At 47.7% G+C, this 20,037-nt stretch overlaps 2 protein-coding genes across 5 annotated transcripts in view; one reads left to right on the forward strand and one right to left on the reverse strand.

The window, feature by feature from the left end:
* Window positions 1-8,335, forward strand: part of SH3BP4 (SH3 domain binding protein 4) — a 31,696-nt gene extending 23,361 nt beyond the window's left edge. For all 4 annotated transcript variants that reach the window (XM_072342207.1, XM_072342209.1, XM_072342206.1 and 1 more), the window contains 2 exons: window positions 5,327-5,515; window positions 5,758-8,335. In XM_072342207.1, the coding sequence (XP_072198308.1) occupies window positions 5,327-5,515; window positions 5,758-5,982 (414 nt within the window). In that variant the 3' untranslated portion in view covers window positions 5,983-8,335. The remainder of the gene's footprint in view (window positions 1-5,326; window positions 5,516-5,757) is intronic.
* A 2,557-nt stretch (window positions 8,336-10,892) lies between these two features.
* Window positions 10,893-19,392, reverse strand: LOC140254865 (UDP-glucuronosyltransferase 1A1-like). Its single transcript, XM_072341953.1, has 6 exons — window positions 18,532-19,392; window positions 16,098-16,241; window positions 14,765-14,896; window positions 14,421-14,508; window positions 13,298-13,517; window positions 10,893-12,666 (listed from the first exon to the last, which is right to left on the reverse strand). The coding sequence occupies exons 1-6, from the start codon at window positions 19,390-19,392 to the stop codon at window positions 12,369-12,371; spliced, it is 1,743 nt and encodes a 580-aa protein (XP_072198054.1). The 3' UTR covers window positions 10,893-12,368.
* Window positions 19,393-20,037: the final 645 nt, after the last annotated feature.

A 20,037-nucleotide genomic window follows, 5' to 3' on the forward strand; every position in this document is an offset into this window, starting at 1 on the left:
AAGGCAAGCTGTAGGCCGTGTCGTCAACTCAGCTTCTCTTGAGGGGCTCTTCTGGCCACTGTATGTGCTTGTCTTTTGAGCTTCTGGGAGGAAGCAGCTGCAGCTGCATTGGGCTCTTGGGGCAAGACCTGACTTTCTGGCCCACATCTCCAAGCTACGCTTGGGGCAATAGTTTGCATCTCAGACCATGGACCACTTGGGCTCATGATGCCTGGGATACAGCCACGTCTTGTGCCATATTTTGCCATAGCTCATCTAGCCTCAGCAACCCCTCCTCTGCCCTGGGGCTGGGTGGAGGTGCTAGCCAGGGCTGTGTCTGGCCCTGTGGTTCCTCAGAAGGAGGCTTTGCACCTTTAATCATTCTGTGAGTAATGGGGTGAACTGTGTGTTCCTCTTGCTGAATGCTTCCTAGGGCTTTGTGCTGTTTGCTTTACTGGCTTGCTTTTCTTTTATCTATTCTCTTTGTCTCTAGGGGACAAAGACAGCCTATAGGTCATGGAGAGGCTGTACCAGCTTAACTGAGGGAATGAAGAAAAGATGGGGCTCTCTGGAGGCTCACAGACCTACTAACTTAAGAGGAGGGCTATAAGCTGCTGGAAAACATACTGCTCTCAAAGGGATGCATCTCATGTGGAGTCCCAGAGCAGGTTTTATTTTCCATGCTTGAATGGAGGCTAATCCTGAATATTGGCTCTGTTTCCTATTCTGTGCAAGATCTTGCTGTGTCTGAGCCTGTTGGTGAAGGATGAGCCCTTCTCCTGGTGGAAGGCCGTGCTGCTTCTAAACCCCAAACTGCTGTCAAATACTCCTTAGCTTACAAAGAAGTAAGAACGAGTATGATTTAGAAAAGAAAAGAAAAAGAAACAACTGTGTTGGGGGAATGACAGATGAGAAGTCATATATTTTGTTGTGTTTAAATCTAATTTTATTTGCAACAAGTGGCCTTGCTTTCTGCTGGTGAGAACTGTTTGGATCTGTGTGTTTCATGATAAAGTTGACTGTCCCGTCCCCAAAAGGAACTGTGGAGAGGGAGGTGGTAAGCATGCTTATCTCACATCAGTGTTGAGTACACAGGATTGCCATGGCAGAGCCATACACCAGTAGCCAAGCATGGAAAAGCCCTCTCATTGATGACTAGTTAATAAATAATCTGCATTTACATACTCCTTTCATCTAGCAAAAGCAGCAGAGTGTGAAGGTAACCGAGGAGAGCATTGCTCAGAAGTTAGTCATCACATCAGAGAGAGAAACAGAGCTCTCCCCTCCCTCTCTGCCCATCAACCCAGGCAGCATGCAGGTCATCTCTTCAAAGCCTGTAGTCAGTGCAGCCTGGATGGCAATGATAGACAAGCAGCCTAGCACGGACCTCTTGCAGCTGGGTTGTGCTCTCTCTGTGGCTGCTGTTGAGGGGAAGAAATGCATTTGCTCACTTCTGTGTGGCAGGGCTTCAAAGTGACGTGCTCGTCCCACACACACAGGCAGCATCGCTGTGGTCGGTGGCTGCAGCCCAGCATGCAGGTGCTAACTCCAGCACATTTCCAAGCCTTTGGAGCCCCAGCAAATGCTGGGTGTTTAGGGTGGCTTTGGAAACATGAAGTCACATACCACAGCAAAATCCAGTGCACTCAGGTTGCCGCGGAGAGCCATGCCAGGTTTCATTTGAGAAACTTGACCTAACTTGCCATACAGTGGGTGCACTGCCTGGTCCTCTGGAGCTGGAGTGAAGCCTGCTATAAAAGACATCACTTCTCTCTGCACTTTTGATATATGTTGTTTTGGTAGAGCCTTGCTCTTAGCCTTTCCAATAAATGCTGCTTCTAGGGAGCAGCACCAGTCTGCTGAGGATATGACTGCTCTCGTTAGCAGGGAGCTGTAGGACCTGTAAGCTTTTTCTTCTCCGGATAACTGGAGATGTGCTTCTGCTTGTTGCAGTTGCTGTGTCTGCAGGTGTGTGAATGCTGCCTCTTTTCTACCAAGGAGGAGTGAAAGGACAATGCTGTGTCCTCATCACTGGGGCTGGAGAGCCTGAGCACTGTGTTCCTGCTTGGAACTGGTGCTGCTGTGCCCAGGGCACACGAGCCCGAGGTGCTGTTGTTCCTTCCCCTGAGCTCCTGCATCCTGAATTGGGCTGTTCTGTATTTGGGTCCCTGGTGAAAAGCAGATCCCTCTAACAGAGCTGGTGGGGCAGTGCTCCCACCGAGGCTCTGCAAAGCAGGCTGCTCAGAGCAGGGTGATGGGAGAGCAGCAGCAGAGGGCTGGCTGTGAACTTCCTTGCAGGCTCCTTGCTCTGCAGACAACATAAAACGACCTGGTTTTATTTGCCGGGGCTGAAAGGAAATGGTTGATCTCTTCCTGTTCCTTGGTGCAGGTATTTCAGAGTGCTGTACCCGTGCTGGTTAATGAAAGTCGGAATGTTGCTGCTGCTGTAACCACAACTCCGCCTTCCCAGCAGCTACCTTCAGCCCTTTCAGGCAGTGATTAACGCCCGATAACGCTTGGACCCTCCAGGGTGCTTTCTAATTTAAATGCTGTTTAAAAAATCATTAACTCATTTAAAAACCCCCATTTCCATCACTGCTTCCTCCTGGGTCTCACGGCTGGCAGGCACGAGTGAACTTGAGGACACTTTCCACCTCTGGGGCAGAGGAGAAAGGCTTCACCCCATGGTTCAACCAGATCTAGGGAGGGGACAATGTATCCACAGCTCACAAGGCTGCTTATCCCATCTTGGCTTTATTACTGTTAAACTGAGAGCAAAAAGGGGGTTCACAGGAATCACATACAGCTTTTCAACCCTGTTGTTTGCTCCTTCCCTGTCCATGTGCTGCAATACCCCCCCCCCCCCCCCCCCCCCCCCCCCCCAATGGCTCCCTGCTGCCTGTTTGCTTCTATGCTTCTATGTTGTTTGCCATGATCAGAGGACTGGAAATGGGCTTCTGTGTTTCAGAGCCGGGATGCAAATTCAGCCTCCCCTGGATGCGTTTGAAAGTGGAGGCTCTTCTGCTTTGAACTGGAATTTGAATATCAAACCATCTCCTTTGCTGTGCCGCACGCTCTGCTGGTGGAGCAGGCTTGAGGCCTCTCCGAGGTTAATAAATGCACCCAAGGATGATGGAGGGAAGCTGTAGTATAATCCCAAAAGCTCCTGTTGGAGGATTACATCTGCTGAGAGCCCTGCTAATCCCAACCGGGCAGCAAGGGTTTGCAGGGAGCCCATAATGTGTGCTTTGGCTGCTTATTCCATCTCCCATCACCTCCTCGCTGCCCCAGCTCACCCAGGGCTCTCTTTGCAGGCTGAGCCTTCCTTAGAGGCAAAGTGATGGCAGGAGGTGTTGCTCTGGTTATTAGTAGGTTTCAGAGTGAACGTGCTGAGCAGAATTAGCTCTTTCAAAGCTGTGGCTCCAAGTTATTGTACCACTCATAGCACGGGACTCTCTGCTAAATAACACCTTCCTTTTTATCCCCTGCTTTTATTCCCTTTTCCTGTGTCCATTGAGAAGCAGGGTGAGTTTCTCCCAAGTGCTCTTAACCCTGGGAAATAGACCAGATCCAGAACAGCTCACACTTGCCGACTGCTGGTCTCAGGGAGAAGACCCTGGGCCTTAACCCTGCATCTCTGCTTCTTAGGTCCACCTGAGGCCTTCACTTCAAGAGCAAAGGGCCCTGAGCCTGTTGGCTGCGTGGTGAGGTAACATTGCTGAGAGCTGGATGTCTAGTGCTCTGCAATATGAATACAGCATGCAATGAATACAGCGCAGATGTGAGATCTGAGCGCTTCTCAATGCCCATGAAAAATATGATGCCCTTTTAAAATGTATTTTGCTTGCTTAACGAGAGGGTTTATTATTTCTACTTCTAGTGCAGGAAACCAGTGTAAGCACTTTGTAGAAGCAAATGCTGGTCCGAAGCAGTAATTAGATTCAAGCCCAGCTTTGCTTTGTGTAAGCTGGGAACAGATAAGGGAATCAACATATATTTGCTTTGCAAATTGCTGGAGTGGTTTCAGATGTTACTGTCTTCCCCAGCTGTTTGTTACTGTCCCCTTGATAAACAGACTCTGAGAGGATTTAACCCCTCTTCTTCTTCAGAGCTCAGAAAAGGTTGTGATGACCCACAGCCCTGCTGCAGGGATGGCAGCAGAGGGGCAGGGAGGAGTGTAGGGGGATATGACTCCATCCTCCTGCTTGCAGCTGGGCATCCTCATGCTTCCATCCCCAGGCTGTGGTTTGCATTTGTTCAAGTGAGCTTCCCTGCTGAGATGCTGAGCAGTGCCCTTGGTGCTCAGCTGTCATGGAGCTGCAGTCCTCATTCTGCTGCCCTTGCAGCTCTGGCAGTAAGCGAACAAGAGGGTGCTTAACAAAGAAAAAGAAAGGCAGCAGCTGGCAAATCTGTCTCCTTGTGATGCATGATGAACCTGCTGAGCTGCTGCTGCAGTCTGCACTTTGGTGGGCAGCATGGAGGGAGATGGATGATTAAGTGATGATTAAACCTTTCTGGGTGGTAAACTGCCCCTCGGGGCATCTTGGGATTGTTTGCATTGTTTCAGTGTTGCTTCAGAAAGCCCGTAAGAATAAAAGGGTTCCTGTTCCATAACACAGAACATGTTTCCATAAACACTGGAGGTCTGAAGAGGGGTTTGTCCAGGGATGGAGCTTGCTCCTGAGGCTCTCGTTCTGCTTTCCACTTGGCTGTGGCACACGGTGTGGGACACCTTGTCCTTCCTGCTTGGCTGTGGAGGGATGCTGGTTCTGTTGATCCTCTGATAATCACCATTTAAATCGTTCCTTTCCATGGGTTTTCCCTGTTGCAACTCGCTTTGTCCATTACTCCTGGCTGAATTAGTGCTAGTTAGAAAACACACTGCTGTCAGTGTTCCTAACAAGCATTTTCTCCTCTCCATCTCCTTGTTCTGAGGCTGCTCTCCAGGCCTTGTCCCCAAGTGTCCTCTCAGCTCATGCCCACCAGGTGCTTGGTGCAGGTCATGGATGCTCATGCTGGTTGTGCCACTGGACGGCACTCCTCTGGGCTCAGGGTACAAGCAGCACAGAGCACACCGGATTCATTGTCTTGATTAAAGGCCTTAAGATGCTTTAAACTGCTTACGTGGCTCTTGAGCATCTTGAGCCATTGCCTACAACATACGGCCATGCTGGGCAGCCCCAGCTGCACGCCTTGTTGCACAGGGGTTGGGTACTCAGTTCAATTAGTGGGATGCCTGTTGCCAGAAAGGAGGTGGGAGGATTTTGTGGTGTTTTTAGGGACGTCCCCACCTGATTTGGGCTCACCCTGACTCCATCTTCCTCTTTGTTTCTTAATGATCCCTCAGGCCTTGTTGAAGATGGACTGCCAGGGGCTGGTGGTCAGACTCATCCAGGACTTCGTGTTGCTCACCACGGCTGTGGAGGTGGCCCAGCGCTGGAGGGAGCTCGCTGAGAAGCTGGCCAAGGTCTCCAAGCAGCAGATGGATGCCTACGAGGCCCCGCACCGCGACAAGAGCGGGGTTGTGGACAGTGAGGTGAGGGCAGACTGGCCTTGGTCCCTTGAGGTTTTCCCAAGGATGTTTTTTTTGCTTGTGCAAACCTGTGCTTTTGGGGAATGAGGAGTTGGGTGTGATGGGGGAGAAATACGGGGCCATTTTCACCCACAGGATATTAGATCTGGGATCAAAACGCATTGAGGATGGTAGCACTCGTTGGATGCTGAATGCTGGGCAAGGGGCGAGCTTCACATTCAGCTCTTCTACCCTCTGCCCTACAGGCCATGTGGAAGCCCGCGTATGACTTCCTCCTCACCTGGAGCAGCCAGATGGGCGACAGCTACCGGGATGTGATTCAGGAGCTGCACACAGGGCTGGATAAGATGAAGAACCCCATCACCAAGCGTTGGAAGCATCTCACCGGCACCCTCATCCTTGTTAACTCCTTGGACATGCTCCGGGCAGCTGCTTTCAGCCCTCAGGACCACGAGGATTTTGCCATCTAGTGCAGCTCCCTGCAGTGACATTTTCACCCACGTCTCATTTGTTGGTGGTGTCCGTATTTTTCTGTGTTTTTTTTTTTCCCCCCTTTTTCTCTTTAACAGTTGATTATAAAAAGAAGAAGAGGAGGTTGCTCTCCCCAGGTTTAAAGAGGCCAAAGTTTGCAAGTTCTCAGCAGGACTGGAAATGAGCAGGAGACGACCCTCCTCTGGGTGGGAAGGCACCCAGGAGGGATGTGGCTTTTCATATGGAACTGATACCAGTTCAACTATTTCTTACTCAGACACTTAAAAAGGAGCTGGGGGGGGGGGGGGGGGGGGGAGGGATAACAAAAGAGAATACTTTGGTTTTTTTTTTAGGCATTTAAATCTAAATCTGAGATCTACTTTTTGTAACCAGCAGTAAAGGTTGTAAAGCACCCTAAAGGAGGGGGAAGCTGTTGCTCTGTTTTGTATGTGGTAGAGACTGCTTTTAAATCATCATTTTTGAGATGAAAATACGATGTAAATACGTATTTAAGACAAAGCACAGCAGTGTCCCAATGGTTCTGGTAAACTCCCACACTGTAGACTGTAGAGCACCATGTGAGTTGGGGTGTATTCAGCCCAGCAAGCAACTTAAATCAGAAAGGAGCTTTTTCCTCCCCCATCGTACGGAACAGATCACCTGCTTAGTTGTTTTTTCTTTCCTTTTTAAATGTATCCACAAAGATTGGATTCATCGGTGGGTAAGGGAGGTGCTCGCTGCTTGTTTGCAGATGCACGGGTGCCATTTGTAACCGTAGGAAGGGATGCTGCCCCTGGTGCTTGGAGTTGGGTGCTGCCAGTCGTGTCTGGAAGGAGAAGCTGGAAGTTGGGGGCTGAGCACAGCCCTGCTCCTTGCTGCCCATGGTGGTGATAGTGGGTCACTCTGCCATTGCAGCCAAGTGCTTGGCCATGTTCCTTCTGAATTGAAATCCATTCCAGAGCTCAGCGGTGATGTTTCAGACGTGTTTGGAGCCCTAATGCTCATTGCTGTTGGTTTCTGAGGGCTTCGAATGGGGCTGTTTGAGGCTCCTGAACTCCAGCTGAACTTGCAAATATCTTTTGCAATGACACTGGTACCATTGAGCTGAATATCTGTGGTACCAAGTGCCCTTTCCCCTTTCCCCTCATGTTTTATAGCTGCCTCTTTTGGATTACCTCCCCTCTCCCTTCTGCTTTGAAATATTTTACATGGGAGGGGAATATTTTTGCACAGAAACACTATTTTAGGTGCAAAGTCTCTTTATAGCAAGGAAGATGGATTGGTAAGGGTGATTTTCTTTCAGGTTGAACCAGAGAAACAGAAAGAGCAGGGAAGCCATCTTTGACAAATGCAATAGAAGCACACAGGAGCGGCTGCTGTGGCCAACAGGCCAGGCTGTCAGCAGCCAGGATCAGGAGGTGGTGACATTTGGGCTTGATTTCTTCTCCTAAGAGGCTGCAGGTGACATGAGCTCCCTGGAAGAGCCAGATGTGGGGCGCTGCCCATGGGTTTGCAGGTGCAGGTGGTGAGCAGGCAGCCTTGGGGACAGAATGTCCTCCCATGGCTTCAATACTTGACATCCTCTTCCCAAAATGACGTCCCCAGAAGCAGTTTCCCCTCACAAGACCCCACTAGAAAGAATGAGCACCTTAATTTCTCCTCAGGAGTTTCCTATGCAACGCAGCATAGCACAGAAATAGGGTCTGCCGGCACCTGAGCCCGTGATGCGTTCGCTTTCTCTTTACAACAGCAGGGCACTCTAAGAGCACGTTTTCCTCACACCAAGCAAAAACAAATCTCCAATGCAATAAGGAGCAGCTCCTGCAAGAGAGATCCAGCCTGTGCCAGCATGGCATTGGCCGGGCTGTTCCTCATGGGCAGTTGTTTTACTCTCTGGTGACTCCAAGATGGGGACGTCCCTAAAGAATTACAGCTTCTATGTTTTTTCCCCCTTCCCCCCATTGGTTTTTCTAACTACCTCAGGTACTCTATACCCAGCTTAACATTTCAACAGCAGCACAAAGCTTGCTGTTCTCAGCTCCCCGGCTGCTGTGAGCCATGGCAAAACAATCAGCCCATTTCAGGGCAACCTCCGTGTTGCTTTGTGTCCCTCCCTTGGTCAGAAAACCCAGCTCTCCTCACCGGCTGGGGTTGGGCTACGTCCTTCAGATGCCTTTTGCCTGCTGTACGTCGAGCTCTTCTGGAGGGGCAGCGCCTGGGCTTTGCATCATTACCATGGTTGGTGCAGTTATTGTACTTACATTTAATGTTCCTTTTTAAAAATTAATAATTTTTTTTTCTTTTTTTTTTTTTTTTCAGAAGAATATTACTATTAAAGCTGTTGCTATTGCAGTGCTACCGAGTGGATTTCATCTGCTGGCAGATGGGGTTAAGGCAGGAGGCTTTTGTTAGTCCCACAGGCTGATGATGATGCCCAGGCCATGTGGCCTTGAGCTCGCAGCACAGACCATCAGTTGTGGTGTTCACAATACGAACTGAATTCAGATTTCAGGCCATGAAAGTGAGTTATTCAGACACGTGGCTCTGCCTGTGGCTTCAGCTTGCTAAGGGTGGGGAAAAAAAAGACACGATGGTTTGATTTAATCCCTGGCAAATGCATCCCGTGGTGCAGCACAGGGTGGCACGGCTGGATTGCCGGGCCAAGGCCACTAGAGACCCTGGTTATGAATGATCATTCTTAAGTAGCCTGGGCTTATCTAACTTGAACAGTTCTCCATTAGCTGCTCCTCTGATGGTTGACTCTCTCTAATACTTTATCTCCAAGTAAATGATTGGTCTTTTTTTCTCCCCCGTGTCCAATCAAGGCAACGACCTCCTTCAGCACAGTCCCCTTGGCAATGCACTTGCACCGTTTTAAGCCATCAAAATAGGATGATATCTCACATCAGCTCAGCTCGCCATTAAATGGCCTGAAAGAGATATGTCAGAATGGGGAGGGAGGAAAGGAGGGAGGCCAGCCCTGGGTTATCAGTGTCTGGACAGAAATCTGCGGTATCAGTGCTTCTTGCTTTGTCCTCCCTGGCTCTCGGTCTGCAGCCTGTAATGAAAATGAGAGACTGTGATGAAAGAGCCAAGAGGTCTCTGGGCATCTGTTTTTATCCCTGGAAATCCCTGCTGAAAATCAATTGTTCTGCTTCCTTCTTAGCTCTCAGCTAAGGAGGAATTTCTGCCCTTGGTGCTCAGTTTTGGCAGCATCCCAGGCACAGCCAGCATGGGAATCTTCTGGGTTTGGGTCTTCTGGACCTTTGGGCCTCTGGGGATGTGATTAGTGAGCATAGAGGTGGTGAGTTGGTGATTGGACTACATGATCTTAGAGGTCTTTTCCAACCTCAATGAATCCGTAGCCGTTATAAACTTGTCACCTTAATAACCCAAGTCAGATTCATCAGGCTTGAACCCTCATAGAATATGAGCATGGTGGCTGCAAGAGGAGGTCACTGTCCACAGAGACAGCTCCCAGCTCACATCTGTGGCATCACCACTCACACCTTATGGCACAAAAGCCCTTTATTTCGTAACGCTCTTTTCACAACATCTTCCTTGGGCTGAAATCAGGGACTTCCAGCAAAAAAATGGTACTTTTGGACTCTTTGAGTATGTTTTCCCAAAGGCCATGTGCAACAGAGCCAGGCCCAAAGAGAGCCGATCTACATGGACCGACTGCCAGTTCTGCACTAGATGGCAGGTGGCTGATTTAGGGATACCTGTGGTGAGAAGGAGGGAGCCTCTGGCTGGAGGAATGGACATAAGGGCACAATAAGGGCAGTGAGATGCTGGCACAGGTTGCCCAGAGGGATGGTGGAAGCCCCATCTCTGGAGACACTGAAGATCAGGCTGGATGGGGTCTGAACACCTAATCCACATGTAGGTATCCCTATACAGTGCAGGGACACCTGCAATGATTGTATGAGTTACAAGGCCTGCATTAGGAGCACAGTTGGCTTTGATTTCCCCTTCCTTCTCCCTTCATCATTCCTGGTATGATGAAGTCATCTCAGACCAACTGTTTGCAGCCGAGGCTCACAGGACAGCCCCATCATATCATCAGCTGCCTCTAGGGGATAATTAACCTTAGGTTTCTTCCCCGCTTTAACTACCCCATGCTGAGCGTTAATTAAACCTCACAGCCATTGCTTCACGAGGTCTCACCTGGTTGAAACTGAGTTGCTGGGACGTGGTTGGGTCTCTGTTGGGAGGGCTGCTGGGTGACAGGTATTGTGTGCTTTGATCTACCCCAGAAAGCAGACTGTGGCCCCAACAGCCCGGTCTGGAGGTATTTTGGGGAAGGATCTGCCAGCCCTGTTTGTTCAGGCTGGCTGGTGAAGGAGGTCACTTGGGAAGTGAGCTGGCCAATATCTGCTGGGAGATTTGGGATTTGACGTTGCCCATGCTGATGGCTTGCTTTTATCATCCTAAGCAATCAGACCTGGCATATGAAACCATTCTTCTGTCCTTAATGGAAATGGAATTGATGCTGGGAGCACCTTCTGCCTCCTATCAGAGCCAAATCCCATGCCAGTGCTCTTCCCATCTGGTGGGTGTGAGCTGTGCCTGACCTCTGACAGCCCCTGTGGGCACTGGGAGTGGGGTCAGAGCATGAGCATCCAAGTGGGGTGAAGAGCGGCCGTGGATTAAATCTCAGCCATAAGGATCAGCACTCCCGGCTGTTTCCCACGGTCCGAGCAGGAAGAAGATGCTGACAGCATCCTCCCACTGCAGGCTGCTGTGACCCCCAGGACCCTGCCCTGTGCAGAGAGGCTCTCACCCACGTTTTCAGCAGGTCTCTTCCACCTCAAACGATCCAGTGATTCCGGACTGCATCCAGTTAAAGGACAGCAAGCTCTCCCTGGTGCAGCTCTTCCCTTAGAGGAGAGCCGTAGCGTCGCTGTTCCCCCCCCTCCCTGCACCCCCCCACCGAGCCGCCCGTACGGCCGCCGCTCGGGTTTTCCCTTGCAGCGATGCGGTGGCGCCCTCTGCTGGTCACAGCCGGAACACCCCGCTGGTTCTCCAACAGCACCGCCTGCTTTCTCCCCCTCTATCCCTTCTTCGTAGCGATCTGCCAGGCTGACAACCGAAAAAAACAGCTCCTTAAAAAGCTGAGTGGGATTTTTAGCTTTGTTTGTTTGTTTGTTTGGATGTTTTTGGCTTTTGAGGCTTTGGCCCCTTTTTCTCTCTTCTCCATTAGCCAAAGGTGGTGCTCAGAACTATATTCAGGTGGATTCTGGATATCTCCAAGGACCCCACAGCCCTGCCCATCCATTTCTTGCTGTTCCAGTTCACATTCCGTGGTGTGATGGGCAGTGCAACGTGTGGCTTGGCTACAGACTGTCCATCTTTGTTCTTTGTTGCCCAGTTCCAAATGCGTCACCTACTGAGCACTATTATATAGTGAAGGGTTCATGAAGCGACTGATGAGAGGAGGCAGTCACCCCTACCATCTTGGGGACCCAAGATGGGCTTGGGATGGGCTGTCCCCGTGTTGGCAGGCTGTCCCCAGCATGACCCTGGTGCTTTTCACTGAGTACACCACACACCATTGCACTGAATCATTCCTTCCTCCAACTCTCTCCATGTACAACAAGTGTCCCCACCTCCCTCGAGTTAGAAAACACAAGAGCCATCACTGTATTGGGGGTTTATTTGAAGGACCAGGGGTTGGGTTTTGTTTTTTTACCTTAACGTCATTTACAGAGAATAAATCAGATAGTCTTTAAAAACTGCTTCCAAAGATCACACCACCCAACTGGCAAGAGACAGAAACTCTGCCTGATGGGGAACTTGGTGAAACACCAGTGGCTTTACAACCACTTCCATGCTGAAGTCTGGATGGAGCTCAGGGTATTGTAAACACACACAAAGCCTACATAAGGTGTGCAGCTTGCTTGGCTTACGTGACATACAATGTCAGATTATAACATTAGCATCTTCTCTAACAACAGCTGTACAAAGATTTCAGAGTGCTTGATGAAGCTGACATGTTACACGATAGAGCAAATGGTCCTCACAGAGCCCTCAGAGCAAAGTCATATGAAATCCCACATTTCTCCATTGCATATAGAGGTTAAAAAAGTACATGCGACCACAAGTCCTCTGTACATCAAGAAGTGGAAGCCAGGCACCTTGGACTTCACACTGATATCTTCCCAAGTGAATGAAGCACTACTGTACACATTATTTTAACAACTTACTTATTCTTAATTACAGGCACACAAAAAGCCACACATCAGTGAAACAACACTAGGTGTTAGTCTAAAGGAATTATTTCTTGATTGAAAGCTAGTAATTATTTTAGTGAAATTTAAGATGTTCTCTGATCCTTGAGGTCTGGAGCAGAGGGCTTGCCTCCCATCAGTGGCTTCATCTGCTAGTGAGTCTTTGATTTCCCTGACTTGCTTTTTCTGCCCTTCTTAAAGCAGCACCTGCGGCAGCAGAACATGCAGCACTTCACAGAAATGAAGAGGGAGAGGAGCACCACGGCCAGGAGGAAGGCAAAGACGTCCAGGGAGTGATACTGGATCCAGTTCAGGTCATGGGCAGCAGGGCGCAGGTGTGGGGCCCCTTTGTGTCTCATGACAAACTCCACCCAGTGCACAGCCAGGTCCAGGGGGTGGATGGGCCTGTCAAGGTGAAGGTCTGAGAGACGCTGGATGTTCTCTTTGTACCTGCCAAGACAAGGCATTGGGGGTGTTCAGTGACTTGTGCTGCTGAGACTCACTCCCCAGAGAAAAAAAAAAGGATCATAGAGTCATTAAGAACACAAATATCACCAACCCATTCCCACCATGCCCACTGACCACGTCCCTCATTGCCACATCTTTAACACCCACAGGGAGGCCTCACCACCTTTGTGGGCAGCTGTGCCACTGCAGCACCACTCCTCCTGAGAATCTCCTAATACCATAAAACCATAGAACTGCTCAGGCTGGAAAAGACCTTAAAGATCATCAAGGCTTAGTTTGAGCTGTCAGCAAAATCTCCTGTCATCTTTTGTCATCTCGATATCCTTTGTCAGCTTGATTCCTTCCATTACACTTGTACCCCATCTACTCTGACACCTGCATCCTCTCAGATCAGGCTGTTCTCTCCACCTCATGACTGCAATCTCAGACAGTGAGAAAGATGGTGCTGGTACAGCAATGGGACAAGGTTAATCTGGGGCAAGAAATGCCTTCTCAGCAATGGAGCTGATGTAAGAAGGGATATCAGAACAGATTAGTATCGTGTTAAACTGGAAGCGAGAGTGCTAGTGTTATACAGCAGTAGAAAGAAAAAGGGTGCGTATCTATTACTGACTTTTTATCATTAATAACTGCTTTCAGGGCATCAGATATGTCTTTCGAAGTCATTTCTAGTATATTCAGTGTCAATCCTGCTCCCCGTGACTCCACGCGTTTCGCATTGTCCATCTGGTCTCCAAATAAAGGCATTAGCACCATTGGCACTGCATTGCATATGCCCTCATAAACACCGTGTGAGCCTCCATGGGTAATAAAGGCACGAGTCTTAGGATGAGCTGCGGAAGAAAAAGAGATCTGTTATGTCCTGGTAATGCATGCCTGGAAAAACTATACCAAAAAATGCCACTGATAGATGTACATCAAGAACTTGGACTGTCATAAGCTTCGTTATTTATGGGCAAACTTAAAGTAGCAGAGAACAGGACATTATGAAACCATGAACTGTAGAGCTCCATCTTGTTTTGGGTTGTCTCTGAAGAGCCCTGTATGACCCTCTGCAGCTTTTCAGACGATAGGATAAAATCACAACCCAGGGGAGCTCAGCTGCATGCAATGTACCTGAGTAACTGGAAAGGATGGAGCTGGGATCCACCCCTTCCCAGACCTCAATTAAGATGTGGCAGTAGAGGTCTCTGCCTACCAGAGGCCTCCCAAAGGTAAGCAGTTTTTCTTTGTTTCTGCAACCATGGCTGTTGCATTTGGGTTTGTTCTTATTTGCTGCAGTCTGGGACTGTCCTACTCTGCTATTAGTGCTATGCTTTCTGTCATGTTACAGCATTACACCAACAAATGCACTCTGGGCAATAACACACACAATATTACCACTTTAAAAGCATGAGAACCTGTCTGGAAGCACCCACTAGAGAAACTTAAACTCCCTCCTCATTCCAGAAGGGACAGAAAAGCATAATTGAGTGTTGAGATTGGATAATCAGAGACAAAACCTCCAGTACTTTACAATACCATAATTGAGTGTTGCAGCACCTTTGCAAACAGTAAGGTCACCTTGAAATTGCAGTTAGATATGTTTCTAAAAGGCAAACTCTGTTTCAAACAGCAAAGACTGTAATGAAAACCTGTGACCCACAGTCAGCATAGATGATGGTAATTGGGCCTTGAAACTACATAGGGGAATTGGAAGAAATAAGATGGCTTAACTCCAGGGGTCTCAGACCTACCTAGGAGGTCATTCTGTGGCAGCCACTTGACAAGCTTCACGTTCTTTGGCAAGTTGGGAGGCACCTCTCCTGTGTATCGCCACAAAACCTTTGAAGGACAATAAACACAATGTCAGTTCTCAGTCACCACACTTTTGCTGTTCCTCTGCTAGTTTGGAAAGCACAGCTAACAGCATCTCTGATGCACAAAACCTCTTTCTGCCAACAGCAATGCATGATGTGGGTGTGATGTTCTCTTCTGGCATTGGGGAGCAGGAGAAAGAAGGGTGGGCTGAGCGATCTGAAGTTATGCACTATATCTGAATACAGCACTGAGTTACTGTGCTGGAAGGGGGATACTGTACCGTTTGAGGGACTGATCCCAAGGCATCTGCAATTTCCATGGCTTTCTTCATGGGGATCTCGGAGACCATGGAGCCCAGTGAGAAGACAACAATACCGTGTTCTCCGGAAGCATTTACAATGGCTTCAAATTCCTGCCAACACAAAGCACACCCTCAGTCAACATCCCTATTATGTCACACGCAGTAACTTCTGTCACGTTTCCATGGGGGTACCTAGGAACAAAAGAAGGATGCAGGTGGTCAAAGGAAGGTATGCAGGGCTGTGAGTGTTTTGATTTTGATCAAACAAGAGCTAGAAGATCTGCCAGTGCAATGAAAGAGTGAAAGGATTCTTATGTATTCCTTGTTTCCCATTGCAGTAGAACAGATAGATCTGTTTCAGGGCAAATTTAGCCCCATTTGCTTTCTGTGGGACCAATCACTTGGTTTTACCATCTTACTCAGATGTTCTTGTGTGCCAAAGTCCAACTTTATGTTGGCAGTCCTGCTTGGAGAAATGGGTCCTGCAGAGAACACTTACTCAGATATAAGAAAAGCTATGACAGGTTTCCTCAGTGGAATTGGATAACCTATATTGATGAAGTTCAGCGTCATCAAAAAAGAAATACACTTCCAGACCAGAACTGGGACAAAGAATTTTATTTACCTCTTGCTGCCACTCCAGACAAATAGAGTTTCAATTCATTTTTGCTACAGTCTTTACAATTCCTGCACAACTGCTTATTTGCTCCAGGGAATAGAATGAGCATTACTTGGTCTGCAGAAGCCTTGTAGACAGATATTAAGAAATGAAATAACTTGAAAGAGGCATCTGGAAGGTACTTATGAAATAAAAGGGAAAGCCCAGCTTTTCATACACGCTTGTCCGGTAAGCTTGGAGGCCTTCCAGAAAGCAATTTCCCCTTCATTGAACAAGGGATGAAGAGGTGCAAAGTGCTTTTCTTAGCCACACCGTGTACATTTTGTCTGCTACCCTCTGCTGCTGATAGGAGCGCCATCTAATGGTGTAAGCAAACAGTGCAGACACATGCAAGTAACGGAAAAACAAAAAAGGTAACTACCACTAGCATGGTAAACGATTAATCACTGGTTTGATAAAAGGCCGGATAACAAGCACTAAAGTTCAGCCAAGTCTATGAGTGGATGGTACTACTGCACCCACCAGCTACGCCCCATCTGTTCCTTTTAGAAGAAGAGTAGCCAAGTATTTTTTCACAACAAGTTGCCTAGCTCACACTAAACAGGAATAGAAGATCTATCGGATATATAAAACTGCATTCTTAGGAGTACAGAAGTCTATCAGAACAAGAATTAAGAACAGAGCACGACCCACCTGAGATAGTTGCTTGCGAGCACAGTTTATTCCTCCAACTACAATCATGTTGGGCATCAATGGCCTTGGATAATCTAACGCAAAGTCATACCTCAGAAGCCACACAGAAGCCTTGCGTATGAGATCTAGCACATTCACATCTCGCTGAAGGAACTCAGAAGCCAGTTTTTCATATGGTTTATAAAGAAAGTCACAAAGGAAAAGGTTAGAAGTGCCGAAGATGACGTTCTTCACACGCTGGAGGAAGCTCATGTGGTCTGTATTGCCTGTAAATGGCATGGGGATATAAGAAGGAGGATTGGGACATTGAGTGGCCTCAAGATCTAATCCACATGACATTCCCCTCAGGAAATACACAGAAGGGATGGAAAGATGCTCAGCCAGTATTGCTCCGCAAGGAAACACAGGATCTGTAAAGAGAGCATCAAAGTTGCTCTCCTCGAGATATCTGATGAGCTCTTTGTTGTTCAGTAACTGTTCACAGTGTATGAAAATTAATTCAGAGATCCTTTTTACTTTTTCTTGTACTCTACGAAACCTTTCCAGAAATGATCCTTCTTCAAATGCATCCTTTAAAAATGATTGCAAACTGCCATCCAAGTCTTCTTGTGTGAAAGGGTATGCATAGGTTTTCAGAACAAAATTCTCCGATGGCTTTATGCGTAAACTGACTTCAGGTGCAACGACGACTATTTCATGTCCTTTCTGCTTCAGAACTTCCAACATTTCCAGCACGCTGAACCAGGGACTGCCATCCACGGATACCACCAGCAGCTTCCCACCTGCAGCCAAGCTGAGCACAGACAGCAGCAGAAGCAGTAACACGGAGACTTGTGGATGAGAAGGAAGTGCCAGGGCCATTCCTGCAGAGATGTGGGAGTGCTGCACAGGAAGAAAACTCCAGGCAGCTCTGAAGCAATAGCAAAAGCCCTGTGCTCTTTAAGCTATCTGCTCCATGCAATAGATTTTGATCCCTTAGTATCAGTAGTGGTAAATGTTTAATCACTAAAGACTGATAACAAGCATCAGAGTTCAGCCAAGTCTGTGGAGGGGTTGTGCCACTGCACCCACCAGCTACACCCCATCTTTTCCTTCTAGAGGAAGAGTGGTGTGTGACCCTGGACGGAGGCAGGAGTGGCTGTGTGTGGCTCTTTGCTTCTAATAGCCTCGCTCAGCATGAAACTTTTGCACCTACAGGAGATCTGTCATGCCCACATCACTGTTGTGCCTAGCAGTGGCTGCTCTCTTTGCTCTGAGCATGGCCTCTCCCTCTGAACATTCACCTCTGGAAGGCCTATGGACAAACACATGATGTATAAGAGCTATTCAAGATGCTGTCTGGAATGAGGAGGCTGATGAAGACTGAAGCACAAACCCACGTATGTCTGCAGGACACATCACCCTCACAGTGAGGTACATCCAGTGCCTCAGAGCAGCATCAAAGCATAGAGTTAGGGGATAGCTTAGTTCTCTTTTGCTCACATCTAAGTGGAGGTCCCATTATACACTCACAGAATGGTAGAATCACAGAATATTTGGGTTGGACAGGACTATAAAGCTCAAACTGTTGCATTAGAAGAGTAAAGAATTTCTCTTCAAATGGGAGCAGCCTGGGAAAAAAATCAGGGAGGAAAACACTTCAACAACTCTTGTAAAATTCACATGGATTTACCATGTCACCATTCCTTCTAAAGAAGGTTCACAACACTGATGGTATGTCAGATACCACATGATCATCACCACAAAAAATTTCTCTGATGTCTGCCTGTAAACACAGATGCTGCTTCTTAGCTTGAGTTTCTATCACCCCTGACATCCCTGTTCATCCTGTCTTTGGAAATACCCTCATTCATTGCTGACAATTTCACTGACAAAGAAAGCAGTGGTTAGGCAGGAATTGTGCCCCAGGACAGAAGCCTGATGTAAATATCTCAATAAATAACAGACACTACTCCCAGCAGTTGCCAAGTTGAATGATTTATGTGACTGTTTGACAGTCCCTCAGATTTTCCACGACCCTTCCTTCATTCACTCTGAGGTCCTTATGAGACCAGCAAAGTTACTCAACTCCATACAAAATGTAGTTCAATAACACATAATGAAAAGTAATCTCTTACAAATCCAGTGTCGACTTCAGTGATAAATTTACCTTACATAGATTTGCTTTCTAATACAGGTTGAATCTTTCAAGGTGGAGCACCACTCCATTGATATATATAGAAGGGACACTTACGCACACTTATCACACTCACTTGCCTATCCTCAGCCAACTGGGAGAATGATGTCTGATAAAGGTAAAGAAAGCCAGTTAGAAACCACTTGTTGCCACTCCATTGAGCGTACTTTGCAACTGAAAAGATGGAGCTGAATCCAGAGAGAAACCAGAAACAGAGAAGTCTATCAGAACAAGAATTAAGAACAGATCACGACCCACCTGAGGTAGCTGCTTGTGAGCACAGTTTACTCCTCCAACCACAATTATGTTGGGCATCAATGGCCTTGGATAATCTAACACAAAGTCATACCTCAGAAGCCATACAGAAGCCTTACGAAACAGATCTAGCATGGTCACATCTCGCTGAAGGAACTCAGAAGCCAGTTTTTCATATGGTTTAAAAAGAAAATCACAAAGGAAAAGATTTGAGGCATCGAAGATGACATTCTTCACACGCTGGAGGAAGTTCATGTGATCTGCATTGTCTGTAAATGTCCGGGGGATGTAAGAAGGAGGACTGGGACATTGAGTGGCCTCAAAATCTAATCCACATGGCATTCCTCTGAAGAAGTACACAGAAGGGATGGAAAGATGCTCAGCCACTATTGCTCCACAAGGTAATACAGGGTCCGTAATGAGAGCATCGAAGTTACTCTCCTCAAGATATCTAATAAGTTCTTTGTTTTTCAGTAGCTGTTCACAGGCTGTAAAGCATGACTCTAAGACTTTTTTCGTATTTTCCCATACTTTAAAATGTTTTTGCAGAAATGGTCCTTCTTCAAGTGCATCCTTTAAAAATGCATTGAAACTGCCAACCATCTCCTCCTGTGTGAAAGGGACTGGGTATGTTTTCATGATAAAATTCTCCGATGGCTTTATATGTAAATTGGCTTCAGGTGCAACGACGACTATTTCATGTCCTTTATGTCTGAGTCCATCTAACACTTCCCTCACACTGAGCCAAGGACTCCCATCCACGGACACCACCAGCAGCTTCCCACCTGCAGCCAAGCTGAGCACAGACAGCAGCAGAAGCAGCAACACTGAGACTTGTGGATGAGAAGGAAGTACCAGGGCCATTCCTGCTGAAATGTGGGAGTGCTGCACAGGAAGAAAACTCCGGGCAACTCTGAAGCAATAGCAAAAGCCCTGTGCTCTTTAAGCTATCTGCTCCATGCAATAGATTTTGATCCTTCTGTAACATAATTGCTGTATGGTAAATGTTTAATCACTGGTATGATTAAAGGCTGGTTAACAAGCACTAGAGTTCAGCCAAGTCTGTGGATGGGTTGTGCCACTGCACCCACCAGCTACGCCCCATCTTTTCCTTCTAGAGGATGAGTGGTGTGTGACCCTGGATGGAGGCAGGAGTGGCTGTGTGTGGCTCTGTGCTTCTAATAGCCTTGCTCAGCATGAAACTTTTGCACCCACAGGAGATCTGTCATGCCCACATCACCATTGTGCCTAGCAGTGGCTGCTCTCTTTTCTCTGTGCATGGCCTATGACTCTGAACATTCACTTCTAGAAGGCCTATGGACAAACACATGGTGTGAAAGAGATCTTCAAGATGCTGTCTAGAATCAAACAGCTGGTGAAGACTGAAATACGATACCAGGTATGTCTGCAGGACAAGCAATACACAAGATGTGGTGTTCCTAATGCCTCAAAACAGCTCCAAAGCAGATGGAGAGAGATATTATCTTTGTCCTCTTTGGCCCACATCTA

The sequence above is a fragment of the Excalfactoria chinensis genome, chromosome 7, assembly GCF_039878825.1.
Source record: "Excalfactoria chinensis isolate bCotChi1 chromosome 7, bCotChi1.hap2, whole genome shotgun sequence".
Taxonomy (NCBI): domain Eukaryota; kingdom Metazoa; phylum Chordata; class Aves; order Galliformes; family Phasianidae; genus Excalfactoria; species Excalfactoria chinensis.